At 37.5% G+C, this 27,852-nt stretch overlaps 1 protein-coding gene across 1 annotated transcript in view; it reads right to left on the bottom strand.

Moving 5' to 3' along the window:
- TMTC2 (transmembrane O-mannosyltransferase targeting cadherins 2) overlaps positions 1–27,852 on the bottom strand; it is a 257,441-nt gene that overhangs the window by 131,547 nt on the left and 98,042 nt on the right. Inside the window, exon 2 of the mRNA XM_086749874.1 lies at positions 21,968–22,538. Within this exon, the coding sequence (XP_086606000.1) occupies positions 21,968–22,538 (571 nt within the window). The remainder of the gene's footprint in view (positions 1–21,967; positions 22,539–27,852) is intronic.

Below are 27,852 nucleotides of genomic sequence, written 5' to 3'. Positions count from 1 at the left end.
TTGTACAAAAAGTTGCTACCTTCAAAAAACTATCATAACAGTCTGCTATCAGGGAAATACTTTCATTAATAACTTAAAGCAATGGTATACATGTGTGTTTCAACATCACGTAACCAGCACTTTGTGTGCACCAAACAAGGTGTGAAAGCCTAAAAAAGGTTAACAAATAATTCGCATAAATTATTTAGAAAGTGATCTCCTGACCCGACACAATTTTTCCACAAAGATTGCAAACCACTGCTGTGTGTTAATTACGCTGTCAACGCTGACACTCTTACAGACACCTTCTTCTCTGCTATGCAAATCTATAAGACTAGACAACTTGTCCAATGGATTAGAGTAATTGTATTAATTCCCAGATAAATACATCTAATACATCTAGTGGGACCTCTGCCTGGTTTAGCCATCATAGTCCAGGTGAGGCACTTCCATCAAGCTGTCAATCATGTCCTGACAGGCTTTCAGCACTCATGATCCTGCTGGCAAACGCTGGGTGGTGCTTTATCAGGTGTAGCACTTGTACAGAGAGCAGGAGGAGGGAAGCAGCAGGAGCGGTGCTGGGTAAAGCCGTGGAATCCGACCTTTCACTCTGGGCACCTCCTCAGATTTTGGCCAACAGTCACGCTATGTTATAGAAATCTTTTGTTAAATAAGTGTGAAGTGTTCAATGCAAATTCCTAATAGATTGCACATCTGTCAGAATGGGCAAACGCGACGCATGCGAGGCTGCAGACAAGGAAGGAAGCCTGTACATGTAGGAGACAGCCACCTCATTAAAAGTACACCTCCCCTGCACCAAACTAACAGAGCTACAGTGAACTGATGATAAGCAACTGCAAGATCTGCTAACAGAAACATGAAAATAGAGCAGGTTTTCATACTGCTACAGCACCCAGTGCAGCAGACAAAGCACCACTTAACAGCATATATATCTCCTCCATAAACTACAAGATCTATACACAAATCACATTTCTCTAAAGACTAAGGCATTACCAATCTTTAAACTACTATCTTCACAGCCGTTATAAATCATACAACCTGGCAGAATTGATCAGAATCCGATAAAGTTAACATACATAAAAGAAGGGGAAGATTCACCACTTAATTTAACAGGCATTCCACTTAAAGCCATGAAGGCTTAATGTAGTCCAATAAAGAGGTAGATGAGAAAAGTTACTGAACATCTCTACTGATGGAGTTCAATTCAGGATGTAAAATTACAAATTGAAAAATCACTTAAACAAAATGATCATGTTCTGAAATTCTCCTAACATCAGGCCTTTTCTTGACACAAATTAATCTTAAAAATTTTGAGACTGGATATTCCATACATCTTTTTTCTGATTAAGTCTTATTTGAGAAATTTCTCAGTAAAAGAATCACAGAGACAAAAGAGATTATCTTCCAAAATTGCTCATCTCTTAGAAACTTTATAAAAGGACTCCATTCAAATGTGAAACCTGAAACCACAAGGAAGAAGAATTTACACCATAAAGATAATTTACAGACAAGCCCATTCCTTTCTATTTGACACTCTGCAATCTTCTGAGCTTTGTAACCGTACTACTTTCAAAAATACACCAACAAAGTTATAGCAAACCAGCCTATAGAAACGAAGCTTTTCAGAGGATAGTTGCACATGGAAATCATGGAAACAGTATACTGTTATTATTAACAATCCACAGAAAAATAATCTAGGTACGGAGAATAGTGAACTTGTCTATTTTAGTGGTAATACTGGCTCAGAGGTAGAGCCTGGCAGTCCCCAAGATACCTACAACTTCTACTCAACTTGCACAACAAGAGTTTAATACATGTTGGTAAACATAGCACATGGGAACTGTTTTAGTGGAGAATACTAACTAATGCGGGGGGGAAAAGGCTCATATTATCAGACTTCTGGGAACAAAATCTAGACTTTGAGGCATTGCCCCGTGAGATAAACATTTTATTCCTTATTCTAATACATTTCTGAGACAACCAGGTACAAGAACAGTAATCACATTATGTTGTCCTTTCCTAGTCACATTTCCTAGGTGAGATAAAACTTCCTATGACTACTGAGGAAAGAAAACAAAATTAAATATTATTATTTTTAAATATTAAAGCATTTACATTGTTGCAGACAATTTTCAAAAACCATTTTTCTGCAACTGCAACCATTCTTTTTTTGTTTAAAGCAAAAAAAAAAAACAAAAACAAATATTCTTTGAAAGCTCTGAAGTACCTTTAGAAAACTTATAAGCAATTGAGAACTTTGATCAAGCAGCCAAACAGAATATCGTGTCTTAAATATTATGAAGGAGGGAAGAGAAAGAGGGGAAAAAAAAAAAACAATTGCCAGTTATCTTCTTGGTAAAATTTGTAAGCAGACTGTCAAATACAAAAGATTAAGTGACTCAATGTCAAACAAAAGATGAAGTATCACTCCTTGATAGTGATTAATAAATACCAGAAAAACCTAAAGAACATTTTGAATAGCTACTGTAAATATTTAAAACTTTGGCCACAAACTGGAGAATATTTCAGCTAATTGATGAGCACTTCTCTTCACACGCTATCAAAATTAAATTTTTTGTACATGCATAACATTCAGACTCTCCTAAAAACTGTGCACAGAGCATTGATTTGGAATTCCCACTGCAAAAGCAAGGGAAAGCAAAATGTGAAGAGAAAATCATAGAATCATACAATGGTTAGGGTTGGAAGGGACCTTCAAAGGTCATCTAGTCCAACCCCCCTGCAAGGAGCAGGGACATCCCCAACTAGATCAGGTTGCTCAGAGCCTCATCCAACCTGGCCTTGAACGTTTCCAGGGCATGGGTCACAGTGGACACAGGCCTATGGAGAGGATTAGTTTGGTAGTGATCCTTTTTCAGCATTCCTTAAATCCTATTATATAATTTGTTTCTAAATATTTCAAATGAGGAAGGGTTTTTCTATGAGCTAATACTGTGCTTACATGTCCCATGTAAGTGATAAGGATGGAACAAAAATTTTGTTTCGAATTCAGATGTTCCTACAGAACATCTTCCTACTTCTGGCTGACAGCACCCATGGAGTAGAAATACGCATCAATATTACATAAAAGTTAAAAGCCTGTGTATTTCTGGACAAGAGAAAAAGAAAGGAAAAAAAAAGATTTAAAGCCACCTATGTATAATTGGCTTGTAAGCATTAGCACTAATGAAATCTACTTTCTAGTGAATGCACACCCTACAATCAGACTCTTTATGCCTGCTACATAGTGCAATTTTTCAGAAGTCAGAACATGTTGCTGCTGCTTGGATTTTCAGTGTCTAACAAGGTGCTCCTGAGCTATTTTTTTTTCTCAGGGCAACCCGATGTCTCTTCTCTATTCTGAGTCCAATTTTAATGAAGCTTGTAAGAGCTCCACCTTTGAGAACATTGTTCCTCTGTCAAATTCCCTTCTCCTTGATGGATGGACACTAAAGTAAATGAGTAGAAAGGTGGACAGAAATACCAAGTAGGGTAATGTAAGCTACGTGTCCTTTAAAATAAACCTTCACTGAAACACCATTACTAGTTTCTGGTACAACACCACCCAAAGATTGTTAATGTGTTAAAAATCTTCCGTGATCTAAAATTTGCTAATTTTATATCTATAATTTAAGAATACTAAACTTGGTTTTTGTCACTTTCCAAATAACCATACTTTATGCTCCATGCTAAATTTTGGCCAAGACCATTTTTATAGCTGGGTTATAAACTCTAGAAATAAGACTGAAGTAGCATCTGGTTGTTGAAGCTGCTTTAGGAGAATACAGAGAGGAAAGTATACACAACGTCATTTTGTTGAAGGGGTGGAGAGAAGTTAACACTGAGATGGCTAAAATGCTGAGGTTCAAGTATTATCAGGAAGAGTTCTGAAATTAAATTCCCTCTGGAGTACAAAATAGAACTTGAAGAATTAGAAAAAGAATACACACAGAAGGAAAAATAGTTGTGCTAGCTGTCTGTAACTGGCAGACATGGGGTTTAATATATTTCTGTTTCTCTGGTTCATAACAAACAACCTACTTCCCAGTACTTGGCATCAGTTCTTTGTTTCTGATTTGAGTGAAGCAAGCTCCAAAAATGCCTTGTCCCCTTGCCCCTCCACACAAGAGACAATGCTGCTGAACCAGCCTGTTCCCTTGGTTCCTGCAATCCCTTATGCCATGGTCCCTTATGCCATGGCTGTGACAGACACCCTGGTACCCCCTACAGTGCCAGGCTGATGGGATTGCACTTCCCTGCTTCATGCCTGGAATGTGCTACCAGCAGTCCTCTGTGCAGTTACAGATTACACGCTAAAACTGTCAGCTTAAGACTTATCTTTTCCCACTGGCTTTTTCCTAAGCCATCTCAGCGACGGGGATCTCAACAAGCTTTACTCTCATTTAATAACTGGGATGCACCCTGGGGTCTGAAGACTCCATTATAAATATACTGACTGATCAAGTTTCATTAGTGATGTTACCTCCAGACTGACCAGCTTGGTTTTAAGTGGCATCATACCTGAAGTAGTTCATAAAACAGAAGGCTGAGGAGTTATTTTTCCTGTTAAAATGTATCATAACATTTATTAATTTAGAGAAATGATATTTTCACTTTTAGGTTTGATGGGTGGAGGAAGTGAGGAATCCCTAGTGCTTCACATGCATATTTTTATGATGATTTACTTGACAGGAGAGAGACATGACAGCACAACCTTCTGGGAGGTTGCTATTTTCCCAAGATACAGACCAAAATGTTAGAATATGCTAAAAGCTCTTCAGCTTACCCCAAGAACTGAAAAACCTGCTGTCACTCAGACATCTAGGTTTTCTAATCAGTTGCTGTTTAACATTTATCTAAATAACAGCTGACAATAAAAAAATGAGATTGGTCATATGAATTTTAAAATCCTTCTTTAAAAATTTCTACTAGCCCTAGAGAGAGACATGCACACCACCCAATCTCACTGGCAAAATATCTCTTCAACATGGTTGATAGAGATGTATGGACAATTAGCAGGTCTTTCAGCTTCAGAGATTTTTTGCTACTTCATTTTCTTGCTGGAATGTTACAGATTATACATTTAGATAAAACTGAAATTTTTCTCTCTAGGTTATCATCAATCACATCAAAATAAAAACAAATAGTTGCGTCCTTGGGACACTACAGAGCTCACATGAGAGTAACTGGTTTTGGTTTTACTAAAGTCTTCTAAGGCAAATTTACTGTCTTGGTATGCATAAATGAATTGTGCCTAGTTTTGGTGTGTATGACATTGTTCTTCTAAAGTAAAGGGCTATTTTGCAAAAACTAGTTGAAGAGAAGTCTTGCTCAGCTCTTGGCCCAATCTGTTGTATGATTACAGCAGAGTGTGGACTGACCTGTCTTGCCAATGAGCTTATACAGCCAAGTTCTATTTTCTCCTCTTCTTTTCTTACATTTTTACAGGACATGTTTCTTCTGACAAAGCATAAAGGTAAAGACAAGATCTAAAGATGTCAGACAATTCTCTATGTATTAATAACACATTCCACTTCCATATTTTATCTACCTTTTTCCTCCTGATTATAAACTTTTCCAGTCTGGCTCTGTTCATTCCATAGAATGGGCTTCCATCTTTAACTTGAAGGAATATTCCCAGAATCTGGTGTAAGAAAGGCTCATTCTTTGCTAGAGGACATAAAAAAAGTCCCTTCAAGCATTATATTTTCATTATTCAATTATTTATAAATTAACAGCAAACTTTGTAATCGCTATGCTAAACTTGCGTATTTTATTTTCTGGCTTCCCTCACTAAAAAAAAAAATAAATATCAAAGCATCTAGCCCCTGACTTTCTGCTGTTCTTGTATGGTTTCTAAGTTCTTTTCCCCATAATTGTCTCATATGGAGAAAATTCTGAGAAAGTTTTGCCTCTCAAATATTAAAACATTATATAGCAAGAAATAATTTCATTCTTGCATTATGGTAGAATGTCATAGCCCACAGAATCTACTTTAATGATGGTTTCTCTCCTACTACAGCACACAGACATTCAGGTTGAATTCACTGATCCTCATCATCTTTAGGAAGATATGGTAGGACACTCTTCCACAATTAACATCTTCATATTATTCCTCTCCTAACATCTGGTTTGTTTTTTGTAACACTACCACCCAAAATTTCTTTATACAGTTGTCCTTTTTTTGAAACAAATCCATTGCATTAACAGTTTTTCATGTCTACATTTCTAATCCATTTTTGGTAGTAGCTACTAAATGGTTACATATAACCTCATAAATTTCAGAACTCTAAATCCTCTCTAATTTAATCCCAATGGCACTCTTCTGAAATAATAGTTAATAGCATAAGTTACCAATAGTTTGAAATGGTAAGTGGAAAATAGGAAGGGCAAAACTGTATCTCAACTTCAGGTATGGTAATTATTTCTTTTACCTGAATGAACATCTGTGATCGTTAGTTTTAGATTATCATTTCTTACAAGCAAATTCGCTCTAATCTCTTAAAGCCACTTTGAAACTTCACATCATTAAGTTTAGGTCCCCCCTTCCAGTTCCAAATGTATACTTGAGCACAACAGAGCGCCTATTAAAGAAACACTTGGCAACATAAAAATCGCAGCAGATGGGCAAGGTGCAAAGAGCCACAGGGGTTGAATTTAGTAAGCCAAAATCAAAAAACCCACCTTTTTCAGATTCTCTGTTGTAATAAAAGGACAACATACATAAAACAGATATTTCTTAGAAATCTGGAAGTGTTTCAAATGACCTCAACAAATTACCTCTGTTAGCCTGAGAGCTGTCATTTGTGTTATCTCCTTTCATTTGTGGTATACTTGAGTCCTTTAATTTCAAAATCCTCTAAAAACCTCCTTAGTGCATTTTAAAGAACTCTCATAAAATATTTACAAAGACATAGAGTAGTACAGACCCAAATATAAGCCTTGAAGATCCCAGTTATGTGTGACAAAGTCATGTATCCTTCTAGTTCGTCTGTCAGCTACCCAGGTTTTCATCCACATGGTAACAGTCTTAAAACAAATATGAAATAATTTTAAAGCAAAATTGAGATAAAAATATACTATAAGTGCAGGATTTGAAATTCAGACAACAAATTTTTGAAACTACTGGAAAGAATTTGTGTATTTGTAATCTTTTAGATTTTGAAATTCAGGATTTCTAGGTAAGATGAACCATCATTCCTTCAGAAATTTACTACTAGCAGTGTATGACCTACCTACTAAATGAACACATATCAAAATGTGAATGTGAATTCACACATATGCCTCTCTGTACACAACGACTTCTGCTGAGTGGGAAACTACAACATTAAAGCCTGAGCTGCAATTTAAACTTTGAACTCAAGATTCAACAACATTATGAATTCATATTTTTCTTATTACGTTTCATTCTCTTCACCATCTTGTTTTACTTTACAGTCTCTCTAAACAAAACAAAAATAAAAAATTAAAAAAATAAAGTATTAAATTCATGTATGTTCTTCCTTGTTTCCCAGCTGCTCAAACTGGGCTGTTATTCTTAGAAAATTACTTTAGGGACAAAGTCAGCATCCTGGTTTGGGGTGAGGTTGTTTGTCGTTTTTTTTTAATTGCATTTTTCTTTTTCTCAGTCTCTCCTCATTGTGTCTAATAAAGTTCTTCCCTTTCTCTGTTGCTAAGAGTCTTTCTCACTTCACTCTTTTAGGCAACCATTAAATCATTCTGGTTTTCACTGCCCTTGCGTGTCTTCTGAAAGACTTCTGTCCATGTATTATTTTATTTCCTGTTTACAAAAGTAACTTTGTTATTTAAAACATCTTAACTTCATGAGAAAATGCTACTTGGGCACAAAATCATGTCTGGTGGTCCTGGTATTTCCAATCACTTACTCTCAACTTTCTCTCATATTTAAGCATTCAAGCAGACAATCTTGTATTCTTTTCTGCAACTATCAAATCTGGATGTCCCTGACAGGCAGTTCAAACAGGCTAAAGCAGATTAACTGTGATTCAGCAACAGGAATCTTGACTTTGTATCAAGCATTTCAAGGTGATCTTCATCCACATAATTTTTTGTGCATGCTTTGAAAAATATCGCAGCTTTTTAGAGAAGGGGATAAACTTTAAAAAAAACACATCTAAACTCCCGGATTAAGGCATACGTACAATAATCCCACACTTGCATATCAGAGGAATTTTCTAATAGAAGAATAATCCTTTAAAGTCTATTGCTGCTGTTAACTTCAGATGGAAAGCTTTTACTGTGCAGTGAGGTCACAGACAGTATGATTTATGTAGAAATTGATTAACCAGATCTGAATGGTAGCCACAGCTGCATTAACTTTTCCTATCTAAAGTAGCTCTGGGTAAATATTTAGGATTTATTTACCTGTATCACCTACTGCTAAAGTCCTTTTTTAAGATCCAAAAGACACAATAGTTTCCAATAAATGAAAGATTTTTCTCTCTGCATGATAGGGGAAAGCTACCCAAAACACAGTCATCTTTCCCTTTTCTGCTATTTTTCCAATAATTTGAAAAAAAAAAATCAGAGAACTTCGTTCCAGGTGGACTTTGAAATCTACGCATTATCTTGTCAGAAAAAATATCTTGTTTAACCAGTCTTTCATTTTTGAGAGAGCACCTCTAGATACTCCTTCTTAGGGCTATCATTATCTACACACCAAGAAAACATGGTCAAATAGCAACAAAACCAAGATTTCTGAAGCAAATCTTGGCTAAGAACTTGCTTGATCTTGCAAATAAGTCTGTTGGTTCAAAAAAAAAAAAAATTACATTAATCACATCAGAACTAGATTTCAAACTATTTTCACAGCCAGGAAGAACGTCACTATTTCTGACATACAAGTAAAGTTTCATCCATGATGGCTGAAGCATATAATAAATGCAGCTTCTATTAGACAATTTAATATCTTAAGGAAAAAACCCGACTTTTCAACACAAAGCCCTGCTTCAGGGTTCAGCAAGATCTTCAGTAGACACTGGACCCAGAAAAAGACAACAGTCTCATGTTAAAAACAGGACCTTCACTTTTAAGGACAGCACATAGAATAAGGACATAACATTTGAGTGCAGAACTGCTGAAGTTGTGATAACGTTAACTGGACATTTACATTTAATTAAAAATTCACAGGGAGTCTATATTTCTGCAAGCAGCCTATGTAATACACAATTGGCTGTACTAGCCAGTTAAAGGCAGAATATATCAGATTAACAAAAAATTATGTATAGAAAACACGATGTACTTAAATTTCCACCACCGCCGACACAATCAACACAGAAAAAAAAAAAAAGGAAAACAATTTACTTATTTTCTTAAATGCACAGAAAATTCAGATTCCTGGAAGAATGTTATGATTCAACATGCAAATACGCTTTATTTGAAAAGGTAGTGCTAGGATTTTTAGTAAGAAAATTTCTGAGCCATTTTGTTGCAACCTCTTCATGTTGACAGGCTTGGAAGAAGTCTGTTGATGCTGAGCAGCATGGTTTTGGGACTTACAAAAAGGTTAAGTCTGCAGTGACTTTTTAGACATGTATGTTTGGGGGTTTTTAAATACCTTTTTTAAAACCAGATCTGAATATTTCAAAGGACAGACAGATGCTGCATCCTCTGCCTGATAAGACCAGCTCTGCTGATTAATATAGGAACAGTTAGCCTGAGTAGATTCACAAAGTTTGGCTTCCACATCATACACTCGGCTTTTCAATCAATTCTTCATTTTGTGTCATCACTAGTCATTTCTCCCTTTCTTCCTTACACTTCAGGCAGCTAGCCCAAAGAGTTAGACTGAAGCAGGCATTGAAATTGTTTCATTCGAATATAGAAGGAAAAAAAAAATAATTAGAATTGGTATGACCTGAAGCTAAAAACACTGAGCATTAAGGATTATGTCAAAGAGCACTGTCTTCATTAACAAATTTACTAAATCACTGCAGCTTCAAAATATGGTTCAAAATATTTCAGACTGAATTTATTTCTAGTAGGAAATCAGGCTATAACTAGAAGAGAGATCTATGCCATGTACCTATTACATTAATATATCACTTCCTCACTGTATGTAGATTCGCAGTCACAAATATCAACAAGGCAGATATTACTGAAAGAGCTACGCTGACACCTTTATCTTCATTATTTCACCTGATGATGGCAGGGGTTATTATCAGATTATCAGAGCACAGAGGAACCATCTGGGTACTACAGAGCCTTGGAGACCAACCTGAGAGAGCAAGGACACATCAACCTTTTTGCTACTGTGCACAGATTGCTGACAACACACCGTATCATGAGCAGGGCAGTGCCAAGGCAGAAACAGTTACTTGCAAAGGTTTAGAGCTAATATAGCACCATGTATATCATGGTCTACAATGGAGTGAAAATTATTTTCTAGACTGAAAACTGATGGATTTAGAAGAGGCGTGGGTTTTTTAAGTTGCATGAAGAAACTAGACATCTTCACATACATCAACACAGAGCTACCAAAACAATAATTAAAATATGAATACAGATGAATTGCCTTTTTTTTTTAATTTGAGTTACATATAATACCTAAAGTGTAACTGCACGTAAAAAGTGGAACCGTTTAGAAATCAAGTAATCTGCCACAACTGTAGCCAGCTCACACTTTTGTTTTACAGTATCCTAACATCAGAAAAGAAGCACAATTTTCAGCATGTAAGGATCTTTTCTTCCTCCTTTTCAAGCCTCAGGATTATCCAGAAAAGATTTACTTTATAGATTTGGAAAAGAGGAAGCAAACTAAAACTTCCCAAAGTTAATGTTTACCTCCCAGTTATTAACACTTTCTTCTGATTTTGGAGTTTCTTACCACAAAGATCTTTTATAGAAGTTGACTGAAATAATGGATTGATTTCCTCTTCCAAGGTAAGATTAGGGAATCATAGAATGGTTTGGGTTGGAAGGGACCTTAAAGACCATCTGGTTCCAACTTCCCTGCCTTGGGTAGGGACACCTTCCACTAGACAAGGTCACTCAAAGCCCCATCTAACCTGGCCTACCAGAACAGAGCTGCATGGAGAGAAAGTGAGGTGGGTGGGTTTTTTTTTGTTTTGTTTTGAGGTTTTGTTCGTTTGTTTTGAGGTTCTTTCTTCTTATTATTTTGTTTGGAATATTTTTTTGTTTGGGTTTTTTGATTGTGTTTGGATGGGGTTTTTTTTTTTGTTTGTTTAGCTTGCTTGGGGAGTTTTCTATTTGTTTTTTGGTTTTGGGTTTATTTTTCCCTCCCATGTGAGAAATATGTATGTATCTGAATCAGTAAGAGATCAGAGAAGGTGCAAAGAAAACAAGGTAAAAATATACAACATGCAGGTAACTTCCCCCTTAATAAGATGCAAGATAGAGCTCTGCAATGCTAGCTGAAAAAGGACTTAGAATTGAGATAAAGATAGTTTGAGATGTTTTGTTCTTTAAGAAACTATACGTGAGATTTTCTTTGTAAGTAAATAGGATTGCATAATCATGGAACGAGGTATTTTTTAGTCCATATTCTTAACCAGAATTACCCACAACAACTCAAGTTCTTGGTTAACAGCTTAGGTCAGAAGACGTAAAAATATATAATGGTTTAAACAAAACAAACAAAAAAAAAAAAAAAAAGCAACACCAACAAAAAAATCACTCTACAAAATTGCTCATGCTGACTTTCCACAGATTTCAAATTACAAGAAGCCAAAAATGCTATATATAAAGTAGTCCAAAGAAGCAAGAATTACGTTTAAAAAATTGGCATTGCCTCTATTTTAAAACTCATGAGAGCTATTTTGTGGTGGTGTTTTGCCACTTCTAATAATGTCTTTTAAGGAGAAAAGTCTTCAAGAGATAGAACTACAATAAATGTATACTTTAAAAATAAACCGCAATCTCACAATCCCTACTAAATAAACATTGCTCTTGATGCAAGCTTCATTGTGCTCTACAGCAGTATTAGCTGCTCACGATACTTTTAAAACATCCAGACTAAAACATGCAAAAAATTTATCCATAACTCCCAAAGTTTTCTGGGAGAGAAAGAATTTACAGAGACTCAACACAATTCTACCCTCTCTTTTCCTCTGCGCTCTCATTGCCTTTATTAACTCAATATGCCCCTACACTCACTTTAAAGACTTCGTTGCTATGGGAATTTATTTCCATATTTTATTATCAAGGAGAAAAACAAGATTTGGTCATTAAATGTCACAGAAGTTCTGACTTTTGCACAACCCAATCAAATCCACAGCTTTAGAAGTAATCTGTGCACATGTCCAATACTCATCATAAAAAGGTACATATGTTCTACCCGGCATTTAAGAGCACAAAGTACACAAATTCTCCCTCCCTTCCCCTGAAAGCTTCTGGATAATTTTAACATAATTTCCTCACTGCATTTTCAATTAGTTTCCTAGAAACTTAGGAACAAAAAAATATTTTGTTTCTCTCCTCCTCCCAATGTGGACTATCTGCAGCATCAAGGGATTCTTCTCTTCTCGAAGAGACATTCAAGCTCAGTGAGGCTAGAAATTTACCTCCTAACAACTGACACATAAAGTCAGCTACAGGATTGCAAGCCTGGGTTCCTTCCCTTCCCATACGTTGCAGCTGGAAAAAGAAATACAGGCATATGTACAAAATATCATTCAGTTCCTCCACTAAATATGCCAGAAAATGTTTGCTGCCTTCTATCACAACTGGCTGTAAATCTCATACGTTTGTATTTTCCCGCTTCTTAATATTTTAACTGTCTACATAGGTTAACGTTCTGAATCACTCAGCTTGGAAAAAGTGTGCTCGTAATAATTAAATCATTACGACTGAAATAAAAATGAGCATAAGTCAGGAAATTAAAAATTAAACCTAATATTAAGAGAAAAGTCTCCCTCATGGCTCAGGGTTTGCGTATGTTCCTGTTCTTTCAGAACATGTTCTCCCAGGTCTGGGATCAGAGCTCATGCTCATGTATGAATGGATCTCTCTTGGGCAGGACTCTAGGAAGACAAGTGTCTGACAATATGGTTCTACCAAATAGACTCAGGGAATGCTTTCCAAGCGCTACTGTTCTGAAACTTACGTGACTAGAGTTAAGAGGCTCAAATAATCAGGAGCCTGATCTTCACATACTCTCAACAGTGTTATCTTTCCTGAAGGTGCTGTAACGCACTGCTGGGAGTCAGAACTCTGAGCATCCAGAAGCTGCACCTGCTCCCTAATCTATTTGATACTGGTTAAGGACATACTTACAGGTTTTCCTCTTCTGACACTATCAGCACATGCCCTGACCACTGGGAGCAGACAGTCTAGCTTGCTATTTAGCTGTGACTGACCGAGTACAATGGGTTCACTTAGGATCTACAAAGTTTCAGCACAGGGCATTTAGGTGCCTAAATATGACATTAGGAGGCTAATGTAAAGTACTCGTGACTGAATATCTATATGCAAGGTGTAGGTATATACTTTCTGTCTAGCATTTAACAAACACAAGGGATACATACTTCACGAATACAATCATGAACGGATGCAATTTAACCAAAACAACAAAACAGGTTTAAGTAGAAAAGCATAACTCCTGAAGCAAATCTACAAGAAAGAAATTGCACCAGGAGATGCTTAACTCATTAAGACACCACTTAGCTTTAGCACTGTATGTTATTTTTCCGATTTTGTGGCCAGTAGCCAGACAACTGACTCATGGGAGAAGCAGAGCTAGAGGGAAAAGGGACATGGTTTTCCAGCTCGTGAACAAACAGAAAATTGAAGATCAGCCAAAGCTGCAAATACTTCTTATCCCTCAAAGTTCACAAGTACCTAAGTCCCCTTATCTCAGCATAAAATACTTAATACTTTGACCATCCCTACTAAAAAAGTATGAAATTTAAGTGTTTTTTAATACTGGTATTTTAAACAGGAAAATTCCCAGCTGTTAGAAAAAATCAGTTTTACAAAGCTTCTTTAATTAAGGAGGTAAAGTACTCACTAAGATGAAGGAAAAAAGCCACCTGCAAATATTCCTAATGTTCAGAAACACAGTTGTTACATGCTATGGTAAGTTTGATGCTTTCATTTGATCTATTAAATATTTTGAAAACATTGAAAGCTAGGAGAGTAACATTGTCAGATAGATATTATTTGCACAGGTTTTGTAAACCGGGAAGTAGCAAGCCCACTAATACCCTGTAATTAAACAGGACCATGAAAAAGGCATACTGTTCTTGATGTTAGTAATTGGTATGTAACCTCAGAATTAAAAATAAGTGCTAACACCAACTGTGTAAAGCCCCTGGAAGGTTTTTTACCCTGTGCCTCAAAAGAGATCCCTTTTAAGCCAGGGGGAGACTGGAAGAACACAGCATACTTCGCATGTACCATGCAGTGTAAATCTTATGCAAGACTGAAGAGAGCGACAACCTTTCTCGAGCAAACTAACCTCTCTGTTAAACTGAAGGTTCTTCATGTTTTCAGTCTCTGTAAATATGAAAAGGTGCTTATCTTTTTTTTTTTTAATTTACTTACTCTTTTATTAAAGAACTCTTTTCCACCTTTGCAGAGAGGAATTCTCAAATATAGTCTCCAAAATATTATTGTAGACTTCAAATGAGTAGCCAAAAGTAATGCAGAATTTAGTAGCAATGCCAATAAAGTCGTTACAGATTTAATATTAAAATATAATCAATTTTAAGCCAGTGACTTTGGCAAGACATCTTACAATTCTTCATTTCTTAAAAAGTACAGCATTTGCTAAATTTGCCTTAGGGCTGCTTTATTTCTGTCACATGTGATCTATTTCAATAGTACAAATCACCCCATGAAAATATTTTCAGGAAACAACAGCTATTTATACATATTGATATCCAATTCAGTACCACTCCACCGACATCACAGGGACCTGCAGGAGATCAATATCTCGGAGAAGAAAGATAGTGGAGGCCAATCTTGCTTTTCTTATTTCAAGATCAAAAGGAAAAGCAGCAAGGAGCTGTGAGAACCACAGGAAACAGCAGTATTAGCTACTTGAAACTGTCAAGAAAGAGGTAAATTGCAAAAAGCATCCTTTGTCTAGGAAATATCTGCTGTGGGGAGGGGGAGTGCTGGTCAAGACCATACAGGCCTCATGCTGCTGCCATCCAGCAGAGTGAAGAGAAAAGCATGGGGCTGGCTCATCGCAAATATAAGCAATGTATGTGCAGGCACATTCGTCTCAGCATTTCCACAATTTTGTACCGGCTTAAAGCTGCCAGAAGAATTAACTCCCAGCTGACCACCGCAGAATGAGAGATCACAGCTAGGGAACAAACAGGGTCCCAGCTGGCGATGCAGCTCTCAATCTTTTCCTGGGCTCCTGAAATGCAAAAGGTTACACGGCACACAAATGCAACATTTAACAGCTTAGTGCACATGAATATGCAGCTGCTGTTACACAAAATGAACCTGTGAGAGGTCAGGTCATGCTTTGAGGCTGTAAGTTATTTATTATTTTTAACTTGGACAAAAATAGTCTCAAGGAAAACGTATGTTTACTAAATATCTGAGTCCAAGTATGAAGTCTGTCCTGCAAGGGAGCGGCTGCTGCGCTAACAGTCTAAACACGGCATTGCAGAGATGCAGGAGTAAGGCTGGACCATACCCATGCAAGTGTTTGAGAGAAATAACTTAGAAAGTAACAGGTTACCAATCAGTTCTGCCAAAATATCCAGGCCTGTGGGTAAGTTCAAGCATAATAAAATTCCTTAGATTGTAGAAAATAAGCAGAATGTAAACCATCAAGCTAGATTTTAAACAGTGATAAAACACTGCTGCAAAATGGCAGAACTTGTAGATGGAGAAGTGGTGAAAACCCAGCAAGACCAACTACTGCATTGCTAAGGCTTTACAGCTCCTCAGAAGAGGACAGAACTGCAACTTTAAATCAAGAGCAGCATTTTATTTTGAAATTGCTTTCCAAAGCACGATAGTTCTAAAAGTAGCGACTTCAAAGAGTAAAGAATGCAGAAAGTGGCTTGTTTAAAGTTTAGAGTGCTCTCAAAAATCAGTAGCTTTATCTAATACCCAGCAAGTCCTATTTTGAGCAGGAATCATACACATCACCCACAACTAAGGCTGTTTCAAGACCATAAAAGAAAGCAGTGTTTTATAAAACTTGGTTTGGTGGTTGACTATGTCATCCACGGAGGCCCTAGGTTTACATCATTACCTTAAATAGAATATAGGCCTCCAAGAAAATTGCTTTCTACAAAACCAGTACTGTTGTAATAGCACAGAAGGTTAGATAATGCATTCTGCAATCCAATTTGCAGTTCACGTTAAGCTATAGATACCAATAACTAATTCCACATACGAGACAGACCTCCGGGGGGGGTGGTGGAGCAGAATTTTAATCAAAGAAGTGATGGGAAAAGAGAGTTTTCCTTATTTTAGCATAACAAACCCCCTATACTAACAATAGGTCAATCTGGTAAAACGTTTACCATGCTGTAGCGGTGAAACGTTAGTGGAACGTACATCTGCTTTAGTTATTTCTGTAAGGTAGTTTGTACACACAAACCACAGAGCAATAAATATTTTATCATTATCATTATATTAAAAATGAGCTTTAAATGCACTTGTCCCATCTTTTTCAACTGCTAATGTTGTCCAGCTCTATTCCCACTTAAAAAAAAAAAAAAAATTAAAAAGGGTAGCACAGTAGGGCTTATATCAGCTTTGTACTACTAATTGGACAGAAGACTGTGTACTGCAATGTTGATTAATGGTTCTGCTCTCAGGCTGGAGATCACAAGTACAAAAGAATTAGGCCTCTGAATTCGCATATTTTCTATAATTATGAACTTATCACAGCTCTCTCTCATATTCAGGTTTCCCCCTCCTACACCCTACATTTTCGGTGGTTTAACATGTGCAAGCCTATCTGCTGACAGGTACAATCTGATACATATGATACATGACAACTCAATCTGTATACCTGCTACGCAACTTACACTGGAAATGGCTCCAGGTCCAAAACGCTGAAAACAAAAGTCTAACTTTCTTCTGTAATGAATGCTTTGCCCCAGTAGAGCACCACTTTTTTTTTTTTTTTTGAATTGCTCTCATTTAGGACAACTCACTTATGACCGCAATAAATACACTTCCATCAAAATCTGATGACTTAAAAGACAGAGAATACATTCTTGTCAGTGTGCGCTTCGAAAGCCAGTCAGACAGAACAAAATAGAGCTAACCAAATGAAACGTGGTCCACACTGAGCGACTTTGCCAGACAGAGCGAGAGCATCACAGGCAGACAGGAATACAAGACTTGGCAAAAGGAAAAAAATCAGCAGCCAAGTTCTACTGAATAACCAATACACAGATGACAGGGAAAAGAGCTGGGTAGTTTAATAAGTAGTTACGATATAGGTTTTTAAAGTGCATTAAGAATAGCTTCTAAATAAGGGGTAATATTCATCTGCTCTGCTGGTGGTCCTGCTCTGCAGCTGCCTTACTCAGAAGCCCTGCCAGTCTACTCAGATCACACTGGGATGCTGTCATGTCCTTGATGTGACAAACCAAGACTCACACGATAGCAGATGTGAGCCCAGTAAACAGCTACTGGTCTTACGTAGTAGCCACCATTTTGTATTTATTGGACACTCGGTCCAAATATAAGAATAAAATGGAATAAAACAGGCTTGTCACCCCAATGCCATCTCCTACCTAGATGGAGCATTTTTAAAGCTGCTTTTACCAGATCATCCTTCACTGACCATCTTGAAGAAGATCAGTGGTTTTACTACTCTTTAAAAACAATTAATCATGTCTCAGTTTCCCCAGTGGTATATTCTGAACAGGTTTATAGAAGCCAACTCGCCCAGGTCCTTAACCACCCACTGCCCCAAATCCCTTGCTCTCTGCTCCTTGTTTCTGCCCTCTCACCTCAGCTTTCCTCTCAGTATTTGCCATTATAGCTGCCTGTACGGCAATGATGAGGACTGGATATAACTGAATTGATTCAGGTTTAAAATAACTCCCAGAGATGTATCTGGGATATTTGGGAAGTTTTTTTTAAGGGTTATTTTTTTCCCCTGCAATCCCGCTCAGTTCCAGTTTGCGGCACAGGCTAGGAAACAGTTGTGTCAGCTCAGCTGGACAGGGTTTAGCTTAAGGCTAGGTAAACTGAAAGCGGTAGCTCCTTTCTACCATTCCATTACAAAGCTACAGTGGCACGGTGTTTATTCTGCATTCAGTTTCATACCATTACTGCTTACTTATTTAGCTCAGATTTAAGCTAACCATCTCTTAAAATTATTTTCCTTTCTTCCTTGGTTCCATTCTTCACTTCCCCCCTCCTATGCACTACAAATACCGTAATTTTTTTCCGGACTGCCCTTTATGAGGTCTTTTTTTCCTCCCTTTCTCCACCAGTTGCCCTCCCCCAATGGTCACACTGGGAAAGCACAAAGCACAAATTCCAAACAGGTAAATGGACACAGTTCTTTCAAATTACCCAGATATTCTAATAGAGTCCTCTGATGAGCTGGGGTTTTTTTTAATGGGAGGTGTTTTTTGTTTTGTTTAAACCGTACTCCAGTTTCTTTAATGCTTAAGCCAGCTGGGTAACACAGGATGACTCATCTGTAGATGGCTACTTTGGTCTCACGCAATTTTCAATGCATGAATGCCTTTCCAAGGAAGAAAAAGTGCAGGCAACAACATTATAGAAAACAAACAAAAAAAAAAAAACAAAACACCTTAATCCAAACTGATTTTGTTTGCTTAAGGAAATTTTACAGCTTGCTCTAGGAAGAAATAATTTGTCAGTTCTTACTAGGGACACAATTCATGTAAGGCCAAAACAGCAGTAAGAAAAAGCCAGCACCCAAATGATCCCAAAGAAATGCAGAGTTGAAAGCTTTTTTCATTTTTGCTTGAGTCTGTGCTTTAATTCTGCATAATGTAAAAATTAAACTGTTGGCTACATACTTTGGGGGTTTATTTTGATTATTTTAAATACAAAACTTAAAAGAAAAACACACATACACAAAAAAAAAAGTGGTTTTATCATTTTATGTATAAACACACAGAACCAAGTTAAAACCAAACCTTTTAGTAGGAAAACTTAACTCTGTTCTTACTAATGATTTCAGAAGACCCAGGTTATCACATTAAAATGTCAATCTTACAGCATAATCATCTTGAAATTATTTGAAAATAAATCTAAACAGTAATTTCAAATCAACAGTATAGCATCTAACTTGCCTTCATACTCAGGACTTGTCAAACATTGGTCAGACATGCTACAATCAAAACTTAAATTTCTCAACACCAAGTGCATTGGCCATTCTCAAATTATCCATCAATATCAACTAAATACTATTCTCCAAAAACAATTTCCAGTTTTTGGATGGAGCAGGCCACAGACAGTCTCACTAACTTGAACATTCTCTAAAGAGTATTTTATGTGAAAGGGTGAAACTCAAAGACCAAAGGAAATGCAAACACAGTAAGAAAGTGCTTCAGAAAATACTGACTGAAAAGAAGGCAATGCATCAGAATAATTATTTTCATTATCTTTTTTAGGTAAATAATAATGTTTTTATTGCCCTGAAATGTTTCTATGATACAGTGTCAAGCTCTCCAGAAGACTGAAGCATTTGTTTTAATTTGCTTTTAAGGTGCTACCTTTGTTCCTCTTTAAGATACCTGTCTTTATTTATGTATTTTGAATTTACAGTGATTATCTTTACAAAAGGCTTGTATTTCACTCCTTCACTTCCCACAAAGTGCTTGGGAACTCGAAACTGCTATACTAAAGGTAGAGTCCATGCAAAGTTGCAGTACAAAAGAGTATACAGAGAGGTACTCAAAAAGAAACACTTCTCATAGAGGGCTAGGTCAATGAAGATACGTAAGAACGATATGGTCTTACAAAAATCTATGTAATTTGTGAATTATTTTTGTAAAACTTAAGTAAAAAAACAAGTTTTACTGAAGATATTTTATAGCTGAAGGTCCTAGCTGAGCTCCTCATCACTATCAATGAAGAGAGGCTTCTCTAGTATTGAGATAAAACCTGGTCAGCAGTGCTCAACCTGAACAGATATACAAGGAAAAGGTAGCCTACTAATTCAGTGAACTGGGAAATACATTTCTGGCAGATTAAGCAAAATATTCATATTGCTGTTCACTGTACTCCCTCCCTATAAAATTCCCTCCAGCTAAAATTCAATCTCCATAAAGGTCCGTAATCTGCAAAGCACAGAACTATTCTTTCGATCTTTATATATTGAAAAAATGGAGGCATTGACACAAGTTTGCTGTCCAAGACAACAAGTCTGATGCAGAGTGAAAAGAAAACGCACAAGTCCAGTGTCCAAATGTAGATCTTGATATCTGAAAAGAGGCCTTGCCTGCATTTCACCTGTGTCACTTAGGTCTCTTCTAGACCAATTTTACCTTGGCCCTGAAGCAGAAAAGGGGGAAAAGGGAAGAAAAAGCTTTTCCCCATCAGAAATGTCTGCAAAAGTTTTGGTTTTGAGCAATGACTTTCTGTGATTAAAGAAAAAACTTCCTAGCTCCATGACCGTATCTTGGTCACCGCAGGCTGCAATGAGGAGAGGCTGTGAAGCCATGCACAAGGTGTTCAGAATTTCACGTGTGCTATACAAATGGTTTTACGCACTGTTAAATTCTGTAGGACAGGGTAACATTTGAGTTATGAACCAGACTCCTTGAATCACTTCATAAGATCTCATCCTGTATCTTTCAGAGTAAAACCTGCTGTTACAGATGCACTTTTTTTCCAAAAAACTTAATTAGTTTATTGTTGGTTTCCGATTAGCATTAAGTGTACAATTAACATACAGCATTTGGACTCTGGCATTCAACAGGTCTTTTCAGCTTTGTCAGAGAAAGGCATGTAACTAAATCAACATGTCACAGAAGTTTATGAGGGAACTACCAGAGACTACTTGGTTTTTTGATTCGACTATTTTACTTGTATACTACAACTATGTATTCTATACTCTAGAAGCAGAAATCATCACTTCTTTATGAAAATTTACAATTTATTTTCAATTTGAGTGAGAAATCACAGTTTTAATATCATGGTGTTTGAGACTGCAAAGCCTTATTTTGTTTTATTGCTTTTCTTGGTTAAATCTCACTGAAAAATGTGACAACACACATCCCTATGAAACATTCTCCTTTGTTAAGTTGGTATTTTCTGCAAGAAAGCCTTTTCACTGAAAATAAAATTATATACACTCAGCTTACTCATTTATACGCCAACTGATTTAAATAAGTCTTGATTATAGCTGGGGTTTCTGGATACCACTGAAATACACGTGGTTTTGGTGGGCTTGTTTGTTTGCTAGTTTTATTTTTTTGTTCCTGGGCAAGAAGTTGAACAATCAGAAATATTTATTTTGTTACAGCAATAATACATTTGAGTCATAGCTCCCACTAAAGGGAGGGGAAGAAAGAAAAAAAAAAAAAAAAAAGCCACAGGCATGCACCCAGGTCCTATGCATCTCTTCAACTAGAACAATAAGAGCTCTACCTTTGCCCCAGGGAGTCTGTAGATGATATCAGCTGCCGCACTTGCACGCTTCATCAAACTAAGCTGAGTTTGCAAGATACAAGAGGATAAGAGCATGAATGAATTCTTTGAAAAAGGCAGTCAGATATCTAGTACTTGACAGTAAACAGAATGAGAAGGGAGGTGCTGGGAGCAAGGAAAGTAATTGAAAAAAAAAATACATCCCCAGCGTCAAGTAATAGCAATGGATAATAACACATTGTTTAAACAAAATGTAAAACCACCATACTAAACCGCTTTAAATGTTTTTTCAGCATTAGACATTTGTGTTTATTTTTGAGAGTTGACTAAACTACTAAGAATTATTGTGTACTTGAAAACTCATTTAGCACCTGCAACTGGTGCCTTACAAACAGCTTATGGGAAAGAAAAGGAGACTCACCTTATATAAAGCAGGAATGATCTGATGCATTTTCAGCCGATGAAATACAAAGATATCGTACACTGCTGAAATGGCCAGAACAGTCACTCCTTGCTCCTTCCACAGCATGCTGCATCCTGCACACAGCCCCGCTCCCAAGATCCAGCCCCAAGTACTCGGTGAAGAACCTCTGGTAGAGCAGTGCTTCACGTAACACATCAGGGAAAGTAGAAAGAAGAGGCAGGCTCCAATGTCTGCCCTCCCTACGATCCCCGCTACTGCTTCCGTGTGGATTGGATGAGAAGCAAACAGCAGGCCTGCTATCAAGGTCCAGTACCCATCCCCAAACAGGATCCTGGAGAAGTTTGTGAAAAGGCCTGTGACTGCAGCATGTAACAGGACATTTACAAGGTGGTAGCCCCATGGGTCCATCCCTCCAATGGCATGGTTAATGCGGAAGGAGAGGGTGCAAAGAGGTCTGTAGGACTTGTGGCTCCCACTGTGAGTGAGTAGTGTCCCCCAAAAGTCATTGTAGAAGATATGGGTCCATGGCGTCTCGGGTAGAAGGTCCTGGTTTGTCTTGATAGCGCGACTACAAAAGGCAAAGAAAAACTTCATTTCAACAGAAGGAAAAGGGTACAAATGAAAGGCTGTAAAAATACAATCACTCTGCTACCACAAGAAACAATAGCATTGCTTTGGTGCTGCTTTAATTCAAGTTTTGAATTTTTACAGGAGGTGTTAGAAAACTAAGTATCTATTGACTTCCCGATAAAGCAAAATTTCCATATAAATTGGCTTTTAAAACATTAGAAACAGATGTTATGCTGCTTCCACTAAATTAAAACACTCTTCAGTGACATTCTTCTGCATCTAACCCAGGAGTAATCGGTGAAGATTTGATGAGTTATAATTAAAACATAAAAGAAATATGAAAAACTGACAAACATTATTGTTGAAACAACAGATCCTCCAGTAATTCAGAACTAAAACCCCAACCGGCCTTTTAGACTGAAATTTTAATTTAGATGTTGGAATGAATCTGACATGGATGAACAATAAATACAGAAGTTGGTAGGAGCATGCAAATCTCTGATGCTGTATGGGGCACTCCCATACAGCATCTCAACTGTCTCATACATATTTCGACTGGTAACATTTTCTGCTAACACCTTGCTGAAGGTACACAGTAGAATATTTTACTGATGAAAACATACCTCCTCTTTAAATTTCTTCTATTTACAATTGAGGAAGAATCATTTTTAGGTTGTATTAGTTTATGAATTCAAGTCTGTGTTAGCTTGATTGGAAAAAAAAAAAAAAAAGCTGCAGCTTTCAGCATTTATGGTGCCAGCCATTAGCAGTCTCCATGTCTAATTCGATACTGTAAAAATCTGTCCCCTATAATGTTTGTACAAATCCGATCATTTGCATTTAAAATTTATGCTGTGGGAGAAGGTGCGAGACCTGCTTAGTGCAAAAAGATGACTAGAATTTAATTAGCTACTTGCCTTCATAATCAAAGTTGTATTTAAGCCATTCTTTAAAGATGCATTGTTGCGACTACTGAGCTTAACTCATTTAGCATTTATTTTACCAGAGTAATTAAAAATCCAGCCAGCTCAAGACTCTTCTATTAAAAATATTAAACAAGAGAGATTATTTATATCTAATTCTTTACTCATTCCCTCTTTCTGCCTTTCCAATAAATATCCTCCCATAATTAACAATTTTTCAATTCAGATAAGGAAGAAAAATAAACAGTGTGAAATTCAGGCCCATATTTGAAAAGTACTAGTCATACTCCAAGACTCCCCTCGCATTCTTGCGCCCAATAAAACAACTCCCTTCGAACCTGTATTCAAATCTCATTTTTCTATGGTATTAGTTTCAGGAATGCTGTCTTGTTCGGTAAAGAAAAATGCTCAAACGCTGATATACTATGCCACAGAATCTCCATGCAAATACTCTGAATACCGCGCAGCTCAGCATTTCCATTGTCTGGAGCGCACTGCTGTAATGCTCTCAGGCATGCTTCCTACCGGCATGTCCTTTTGTCTCTCAGTATACGGAGGTTATGGAGAGGTCAGCTTAAATCCTTTAAAGATCTGAGGACGCTTTCTAGAATACTTGAAAATTTTCATTTTGACTTCTGCTTATGCAGTGGATCAGGTTGCTTGTATTTGTTTTCCCAACCCCACACACATTTTTCTCATTTCAGTCCAGTCACAAAAGAACACTGGAAGAAAACAAAATCTTTGTTTTCACATTATTTATCTTTCACATTATTTATCTTGTCCTTCAGCGTAGTCCTCTCCTGAAACCTAATTCCTCTGTTTGTGATTTCAGTTTGTAGTATCACTCTCAGAACCACTGTCAGAAAACTAGGAATTCAGCAAGAATAAAAGCAGGTGTTAGCCTAGAAAGAGTGCTTCCTCTGAGAAAAATACAATATGTCAGACTACAGACTCTCAAACATTAAGAATGGCTATCAGATGTCAGGATTTAGAGTTGAATCCTTGAACTGCAAAAGTGTTTTTTTCTTGGGGAAATACTGAGAAAATAAGTGACACTAATATTGCCAGTACAATTGCCCTCCCCTGAGGCAGAGCATTCTGTTACAAAGAGTCTAGATGGTGCACAGGTTCTTCTCAGGAAATGGTAGCTTTTATTATATCTTTTGCAAATGTGACCATTTCCAATACTTGAAGCCATGCAACCACTTTAAAAAAAAACAACCAAACAAACAAAAAACAGAACTGCAGCTATGCGTATACATGTATAAAACAACTCCACACTATACTGCTACACTTGTTAAGAAAAAAAAGACCATATTTTTCATGCAGCCCATACTCCTATTGGACTATTTTCCACCAGAAGTAAACTACTTTTATCCAAATCACAGAAAAATCTGTTGTACATTCTGAAGGCATTAATTCAGTCAAATTTTGTTTACAGCCTTAATAACAACCTTGATGCAACTCTGATCCTTTCCTGTTCAGTCTTGCTCATATGAAAAAACAAAAACAGTCTACCAAAAAAAAAAAAAAATCGACAGGAAGCCCTGAAGATACAGTATTGATCACTCCACATTTGGGTACTGAATTCAGCAGACGAGTCTGAAATACTCCTAGTTTCTCATCCACATAAAGGGAACAGATTCAGCAAAAACACAGAGGCTGCCAGTTCCAGCTTACTAAGTGGTCCAGTCAGGTCAAATGTTTAATTCTCTATGAGTCAAAATTTGAAATAAAGTTAAAAGTTCTTTCCATACAGTTATTTTTTGTTTAATATTTGAAAGTAGAAGAAAAAAAAAATCTGGCTAATGCTTTGTGATATTAGAAAAGTCTAATACAAGAGTGAAGCTAGATGTTCTACAGCAAAGAAGCAAGCCTCACATAGGCTGCTTGTTAACGTTCAACAACTGCCCTGTTTCACATTATAAAATGTAATAAAAAACACACTTGGCCAACTGCACAGGAGGATGCAGGAATATGTGTACCTGAGATAACAGAGCCAGGCAGCTCTGTGTCATTTTGCCCCCAAAAGTGAACAAGGTCTCAGTAACACAAGGGACAACACCCTGGACATCATTATGGCAGGTCAGACAGAAACAGCCCAGGGGCCCCAAACCAGCCAAAGCTGTGCCCATCTGCACACCCAGCCTGGCTGTCTAACAGCACTGTCAAGAAAAACATGAAATGAAATGTTTACCTCAGTGAAGGGGAGAGAAATACAAGCCTTGTATCTAATAAAAGAAAAGAATGAAAATAAGTGGTACTAAATTGCTCATGGCCGGACCCTAACAGCACTAACAAGCCTCCACAGCCCTGACCGCTCTTCGCCGGCTTCACCCCACGGCCCAGGTCCCCATGTCAGCCCGCCGGGGCCCTGCCCCAGCGACAGGGCAGCAGGGCCGGTCTCCAGCTCCCCACAGCCCTACCCTGCCCGGCCATGGGCCCTGCCAAGGTGGGCCCACCCGCACACCCATGTCCTGGCCTGGCCTCAGCCCCAGGGAGCTGCCTCATGCTTGGGGCTGGGGCTGCCCCACTCCTGGCTGGGGCAAGGCCCTGTTTTTCTTTAATTACTAAATTCACAAGCTGTTAACTCTGCTGCAGTATCGATGCTTAGTCACCAATTTCAATGGCAATTTTGAAAGCAGACCCTCTTCACGGCCTGGCAGGTAGCGCTGACGTGTCCTTTATAAAGCCTCCCACTCTGGCAGCCACCCGGGCTCTCCGCAGATAGAAAATAATATTAATTGCTGGCTCTGGGAAAGGCTCTGGGATAAAGGAAACTACAAAATGCCTTATTAGCCTTGTCTTCTCCTTCACTCACAGTTTACCTCCAGGTTACGTCCCGCAGATTAGTCCAATCTTGCTAATGGGCATAACAAGAGAAACTCTCTAACTGCACTCATCACTCTTAAACAGAGCCGTAAACTCTGCTCTCACTAAAAGGCAGCGGGTCACCAGGGAAAGTAATTTTTCAAAGCTCCAACACAATTGGCATTTTTACTTTCAAGCAGCCTCAGATAAGGTTTGCAGACTCAGTCAGGGAACTTGCTTTCTTCAATTTTTAATGCCTGCCCATTTCACACATCCCGGGAGAGTAGGATATCTTATTCAGTGTACAATAAATGGATGGGTTTGAGAGCAGGGAAAAAAGGAATCAGAGTCAGCTATCAATTCTTCAAAAATTGAAGTTTGAAGAAAGACAAAAGCTGTAAAGTCAAAATCATAATTTATAACCCACTCAGAAGAATCCTTCTGCCTCCTGCCATAAACCGCTTATTTGCCTAGGTTGGTACACACCTTGAGCACAATTTAGTAAGATTTTTTTCATCAAATGCGAAAATGCCAGAGATCCATTAGTTCACACATGCACATATACATGTATACACACAAAAAATATCCCAGATGTTTTTAAAATTTACAGCTATACGTCCTAAACTTCTGCACTAGTGCTAAACTGATCCAGGTGTTAACACCAGGGTAAAAAAACAGATGCGACGTTCTAAAGTGATTTAACACGTTAAGCCATATGTCCAGCTTCAATACTGCTAATGGTCCCCATATGCTGAAAATGAACATCAGCATCTGAAGTATAGAACATATTTTAAAGAAAATTGAGAACTCCCAAACGTGCACACAGGAAGCCATTGACCAGCTCTCTCTCACATAAAACAGATAGGCAGTGATGGACTGGCAAGTCTCTGCTTGGAGGTTCTTTGTTGTTTTTCCTCAAGATCATTTTAGAATAGTTTTAATTTATTCCTTTTTAATAAATAGCAATAGGAAAGCACCCTAGAGTATTTTTACCGTGGATCTTAACGAGTCATGCTAAGGATGCTTTCAAGATTATATGTTGCTTGTGTAGACAACAAACGTTAAAATATAGCCAGAGACTACTTTTTTTGAGTACAAACAGCTTCAGATCCCCAGAACATACAGCAGCTGAGACTACTAAAAGTCTCTCTAAACTACTTACATGCTATCTACTAAAAAGGTGCATGGTCAGAATGCAGGTACGTAGAGCTTGTCATACTTTGGACAATTCTCATACTTACCCACAGACTACAATATACATGTAGTCTGTATTGACAGGGTACTGTCTCATACACAAAGATGTCTTAAGAAAGTAATAAGCCTAAGTACATGAAAACTCATTCATTTAAATGTTTAATTATAGCAAAGTGACTATTTGCCATTCTGGTAGACTTCTGGTAGCAATTATACATAAGACATATAGATATATGTCTTATATCTATGTTCTGTATTAAAATTCATTCCTTCTAAACAGTTGTGAAAGTGGAATTTATTTACAATTCCAGCAGGCAGTACAGTTTTACCCATGCCACTTATTAAAAAAAAAATCTCTATATTGTATATGAACTAGGGACACCT

This window comes from Chlamydotis macqueenii, chromosome 1, assembly GCF_036417535.1.
Source record: "Chlamydotis macqueenii isolate bChlMac1 chromosome 1, bChlMac1.mat, whole genome shotgun sequence".
NCBI classification, from domain to species: Eukaryota; Metazoa; Chordata; class Aves; order Otidiformes; family Otididae; genus Chlamydotis; species Chlamydotis macqueenii.
Note: the sequence above shows the minus strand (reverse complement) of the source record. Positions and strands in the feature narration are given on the sequence as shown.